At 50.9% G+C, this 6,000-nt stretch overlaps 1 protein-coding gene across 7 annotated transcripts in view; it reads left to right on the forward strand.

Annotated features, from left to right (window-relative positions):
• COL16A1 (collagen type XVI alpha 1 chain) overlaps positions 1–923 on the forward strand; it is a 48,498-nt gene extending 47,575 nt beyond the window's left edge. For all 7 annotated transcript variants that reach the window (XM_014460511.2, XM_023758449.1, XM_023758448.1 and 4 more), the window contains one exon: positions 581–923. In XM_014460511.2, the coding sequence (XP_014315997.1) occupies positions 581–783 (203 nt within the window). In that variant the 3' untranslated portion in view covers positions 784–923. The remainder of the gene's footprint in view (positions 1–580) is intronic.
• The last annotated feature ends 5,077 nt before the right edge of the window (positions 924–6,000 follow it).

Raw genomic sequence — 6,000 nt, forward strand, 5'->3', positions numbered from 1 at the left:
TTTGCCTCATGTGACTGTGTGTAAGGCACTCTGCTAGGACCTGTGTGCGGGGGAGTGAAGGGCCAGTGCCTGCCCTCAAGTCCTAAATTTGGGCTAGCACGACACAGAGGAAGAGAGTCAGATGCGGTGGGGCCAGGGAGTGCTAGTTCAAGTCCTGCTGGGCTGCATGACCTTGACAGGGTCACATAAGCCGGGCAGTATAGCCTAAAAGAGAATGACTACAGCCTGACGACCTGGCACCGAGACCCAGCTTCATCGCTTGCCGCATGTGCAACCTCTCTGCGCCTGTGTCCGCGTCCACAAAACGAGATAACAGTTCCTTTTTCACGGAACTGCTGTGAAGATTCAATGAATAATGCATAAAAAGCACTCGGCTTTGGGCCTGACGCACGGAAGCTCCCAGTAAAACTAGCCAATAGTACTGTTGTGGTTAGATTAATGTAAGGGTCCGGTCAGGTCTCATGAGAACGTGTTATAATCTGAGAAGTATTCTTCAAATGTAAGGTGTTTTTGAGCACAGCCATTCTTCTTTCCTGTAGTCTGGACCTCCTGATTTTCCTTTTCTGACTTCCCTCTCTAGGTCCTCAAGGTCCTCCAGGGTATGGCAAGATGGGTGCAACTGGACCGATGGGCCAACAAGGCATTCCCGGCATCCCTGGCCCGCCAGGCCCCATGGGCCAGCCGGGCAAGGCTGGCCACTGTAACCCCTCGGACTGCTTCGGGGCCATGCCCATGGAGCAGCAGTACCCACCCATGAAAAGCATGAAGGGGCCTTTTGGCTGACATCACCGTCTCCGTTAGATGAAGGACTCCATGGGGAACAAATGGCTAAAACTTATAAGACTCTGTGATGGGTTGTGAATGTTCTGAGTTTTTAATTGCTATTGATATTTTTTTATCAATAAATAAAAAACAAAACGATTTGTCGTCTCACTTTCAGTGGGGTTTCTCTGGTGCTGCAGCTGCTCTCCCCATCCTCCTCCTTGGTCATTTGGTTCCAGAGTCAAAAAGGGCATTTCCCTCATCGTCTGTGGCCAGCCCAGTGGAGTTGTGGGATGCTGCTGTCCATGGGCCCCAGCTCAGCTCTCCTCTCCAGCTGCTTCTGAACCGCCCGTTGGTCCTCTGGACTTGTGTCCTGTCCCTCACAGCACACCTCTCAGAGTCAGCAAAGGGGCATCCCTCGGCCTCTCCCTACTAGTGAGCCAAAAGCAGGATTGAGGACCCCGACCCCAGCTCAGAAAGGCCCCTCCCTAGTTGCTTTCCTAAAGAAAACAGTGTTTGGTACCTCACCTACCCTTTTCATTTCTTGTGACCCGAAGCTAAGGCAGGTTGCACCTTGGGAAATGCCACCCAATGCTGAAGGCTGTTCGTCTGCCTGGCAGCACCTCCAAGTACAGTTTCTTCTTGCTGCTCCAGTAATTCTGTGATTTGAAAGCCTGTGAAACAGGAGGGAAGATTGGCTCCAGCCCCTGGCCTAGGCAACCAGGGAATGCTTCTCTGGGAAATGAGGTGAAACCTCCTGCCTGTACTGATGTATGGCCCTGTCACCAGCTCTCCTGGACTGCAAACGGCATCCTTGGTTAACCTAACGTGATGCTTTCCCAGACAGCTTAGCCTAGGCCTTCAGAAACAGGCTGCATCAGTATAAAGCGGTCATGGGCAGGCCACGATCAGATCTAAGCTTATGGTCCTCAAAGTCTGGGGGGAGTCTGGTGATCTATCTCCTGTCTCCTCCATATGTAAAAAGGCTAGAGAGAAAAAGAAAGATAGCAAGTTGAATATTGTAGAAACACTAGAGGTCCGGTGCATGAATTCGTGCACTAATGGGGTCCCTCTGGGTGGCCTGCGGGGATCAGCCGAAACCCGCAGTCCAACACCCCCTGCAGCTCCTACCTGCTGCTCCCACTCATCCCGGCCCCACTGTGCCTGCCACAGGCTCGCACCCAAAATCAATCCTGTTCAGAAGAGGCTCACGCCACAGCAGTGCTTGCCAGCTGTGAGCCCTGCGTCTGGCGCCCTCCTGAGGGGAGTGGCCTGTGGGATCAGGCTGAAACCAGCTCTCCGACATCCCTCCAGGGGTCCCGGATTGAGAGAGGGTGCAGGCCAGGCCGAGGGACCCCACCAGTGTATGATCAGGGCCAGGGAGGGACCGCAGGAGGGCTCCAGCGCGTGTCTGGCCTGTCTTGCTCAGTCCCCCTAACCTACTATTCAGAGCGTCTGCCCCCTGGTGGTCAGTGCACATCATAGCAAGCGGTTGAGCGGCCTTAGCATATCATTAGTGTATTTCTCTTTGATTGGTTGAAAGGATGACCTGTCACTGGACAACTGGACACTTAGCATATTAGGCTTTTATTATATAGGATTCCATCTCAAGCTTCTCATTCTCTACTTTTCAGACCTCTCGTCCTGGGTGGGCGGCCCTGTGAGAAAGCAACAGGGCACATCCAGAGGGACTTCCAAAGAAGTCTTGTTGCTGGCCCCAGCTTCCCAGAAGGTTTATCCAAGTTGGGTAAACTTCAAAAGGATCTCAGAGCAGGTTCAGAAACGTACTGAGGGTCCAGATGCTGGTCCAAATTGGCTGAAGCCTTCAAACTGGCTGTCAAATCTCTCCAGAGCTGGTGTTGCCAGCAGTTCTGAAAATTCCCTTCTCTGGTTGGACTCCAAATACCAGGAGATCAGCCTAGGGGCGGCTTTTTAGAACCGTCGCCCCATTCTTTTCCTGCCAGGAGCAGAGGGGTGCCATGGCCAGGGGGATGAAATCTGGCCGACTCCTGAGCGTGCCTGACGTTTTTAGGTTTAGGAGGAGTCCATTCTTATTTTATCTCTCACCAGCAAGTCTCAGTGAACCCCGGTTCTAACATAAGCCATGAAAAAGCAAACGCATCACCCTTGCCTTGAAGTAGCAGCCAGTTTTGGACAGCGGATGAAGACAGATGTGAAAGTGCTCCCATTGGAAGGCCAGCTTCCCCCTCAGCCCACACAGTGAAGTGCTAACTGATGACAAGGATCACGTTGGCACCACTAGAAAGAAAGAAAGAAGCAAGGACCAGCTGTTGCATCGGGCAGGACGGCTTTGAAGACCAGAGGGGAACGTCGCCGTGGGAACACATCCAGCTCAGCCCCTTGGAGGGCCACCCGGGCATCGATCCTGACAGAATAAGTGATGCTTTCTTCACTTTGGTTCTTGAGTCAAATTCCATGACGGTTAGGTTTACGCTTTCATGATCTGAGTGCTCATCTCCCTGGAGTTTGAAATGGCTGTATTTTCTTGGACCATGAAGAACCAGATGGAAGGTGGAATTTATAGCGTCTTCTGTTACTGTGGTCAGCAAAAAAACAGTCCGTGGATTTTGCTCCTAAGTCCAGGAACCGGGTCAGCTGAAGAGAAAGGAAGGAGGGGCACAGGCCTTCCCAGCCTCAGAGGCAGCTTTCTCAACCCCCCACCCCCACCCCGCCCCGCTCGTCTGCCGTCTTCATGTCTTAGGCCCTAAATTAGGGTATTCCGGGCTTTTAAGGCAACACACAGATCCTTCAGATTGGCAAAGTCTGACTTGATGAGTCCATTTCCTCTTTCTACTTCGTGCCAGGAACTGTCTGGGGATTCAGAGGCGGATATGGTCGCTGCCCCCGCAATGTCTATGGGGAGAGCAGACAGTTAAACAAGCAATTACAATGGAGTGGGATGCTGGGGCAGCACCAGGCACGAGGGGAGCGCGGGGCCGAGGGACCTAACTGTGTCTGGACAGAGAGGGATGGAGGCAGAGGGAACGGCACGTGCCGAGGTCCGGAGATGATGGAGGACAGGACGCTGAGTGGTGAGAGGCAGTGCAGTGTGTGGGTGGAGTGCGGACCGTGAGCAGGGAGGCCGTGGGAAGCAAGGATTTTCTGTGAGCGTGTGTCGCGTCAGATTTGCCTAATGTGGGGTTCACTGACGGCCGTGTGAAGGACGGATTGAGAAACCCTCTGCTCTGTGAGATGAACAAAGGCTGCTGCATGTTTACGCTGCAGAGGAAAATCCCCAAACGTGATGCCTTCTGGAATTGAAATCTCCCTTGTGGTCATATCTGCCCATCAACAGAGTCTATTTCAGTGATGGCGAACCTTTTGAGCTCGGCGTGTCAGCATTTTGAAAAACCCTAACTTAACTCTGGTGCCGTGTCACATATAGAAATTTTTTGATATTTGCAACCATAGTAAAACAAAGACTTATATTTTTGATATTTATTTTATATATTTAAATGCCATTTAACAAAGAAAAATCAACCAAAAAAATGAGTTCGCGTGTCACCTCTGACACGCGTGTCATAGGTTCTCCATCACTGGTCTATTTAGACTCTTCACATTCGGCCTGTGAGCCTCTTACCTGACTAGATCTTTCGGTTGTCGTCCTGAATAGTTTACGGGAATGGAATGTGTGCATTGATACATTCCATTATAGAATTCCACAATGAAAGGGGAGTGTGGCCAAACTGCCATGTCTGCTGTCCCCATGTTTCTGTTGGTTCTGTGGAAAGCTGCAAGTCATCCTCTGATCCACAGCATCCACTTGGAATCTAAATTTCAAACTGGCTCTCGTTGGAATCAAAGATAATTCATTCCATAATCATTAGGCGAGTGTCAGGCTGCCTCCTCATGAGCAATCCTGGAGCTTGGCGCTGAGCAGGATGCCTGGGGGGAAGGACGTCTCTGGGGGGGGGGGGGAGGAGATATTTTCCAGTGGACGGGCCTTCCAGCGCCAAGTTCTGCCTCACCTCTGACAGGTCAGCGCAGGGCTTCCGTGAACTCGGGAAACTGCCCTGTGCTCTCAAAGGGCTGGAATCCAAGTGTTCTTCTTTGGCTGGAGCTGAAACAACAACAGGAGCCTCCCCACCCACCTCCGTCTGCTTCAGGTAGTTGAGGTTCTGGAACTGAGTGATGGTGTTTCAGTCTTTGGAAGGTCCTGCTCTGCCTTCTATCCAGCCCTCTCCAAGATAAACACACCTGGGCCTGCTGCAGGTCCCAGAGGCAGAGCCCTGGGCTTGGCTTTGGCTGGTTTCTGACAGCTCGAGAGATGACTTGGATGCCTTGCCCCCATAACAGTCATCCAACAGGCCGTTCTCCTAAGGCCCTTTGCTGGGCAGAAGGAGCTGGGACGTGAAGTTCTCATGGGATAGAGGAGGAATAAGAAAAGGACAACTCGGTGCTCTCCCTCCCTGGAGCAAGCCCATGCCTTTCCCTCCCCTTACCCTCTTCCTGCCCTCCCCACCCCACCTCACTCTCCAGGCACATTATCATTAGCTTCCTCACTCCCAAGCTCCAATGGCCCCTCCTTTATGTCTATAACTTGTTTCCTAAGCCCCTTTCTTCTAGGAATTACTTATTCTACCTCTGTAATTTACTTAAAAAATTATATATATATATATATATATATATATATATATATATATATAAACTCTAAAGAGGACAATTCAAATAGTGACAAGTATTATGAAAAAGTGAGATATGATGCTGTGATAGATGACAACAATGAGGGAGGCAGGCAAAGCTACTTTAGATGTGGTGTCAAGGAATGTCCCCCCCAAGGAGGTGATCTCTGAACTGAGACCTGGATGGCAAGGAGCCAGCCAGTGAAGAGCCAAGGGAAGAGCATTCCAGACAGAAAGAAGAGCTAATCCGAAACTCAGGAGGTGGGAATGATGTGGGTATTTTCCAAGGATGGAGACCAGGACGGCACGGCTGGAGTGAACTAGGACAGCAGTGGCAGGAAGTGAGGCTGGAGATACAGGCAGGGTCTTGGTCATAGAAGGCCATGAAGATCATAAGGATGTGTTTAAATGTTATCATAAGAGTTACAGAAAGCCTCTGGGGGAGTTTAATCAAGGAATAACATTATCCGATTTACATTTAAGACAATTACTCGGGCTGCTCTATGAAGAATAGAGTGTGGAGTAAAGAGTGAAAGCAGGGACTTTGGTCAGGAGGCTATTGTAATGATCCAGCCACAGATGATGGTATCTTGGA

The sequence above is a fragment of the Myotis lucifugus genome, unplaced genomic scaffold, assembly GCF_000147115.1.
Source record: "Myotis lucifugus unplaced genomic scaffold, Myoluc2.0 scaffold_131, whole genome shotgun sequence".
In the NCBI taxonomy this organism is placed as follows: Eukaryota; Metazoa; Chordata; class Mammalia; order Chiroptera; family Vespertilionidae; genus Myotis; species Myotis lucifugus.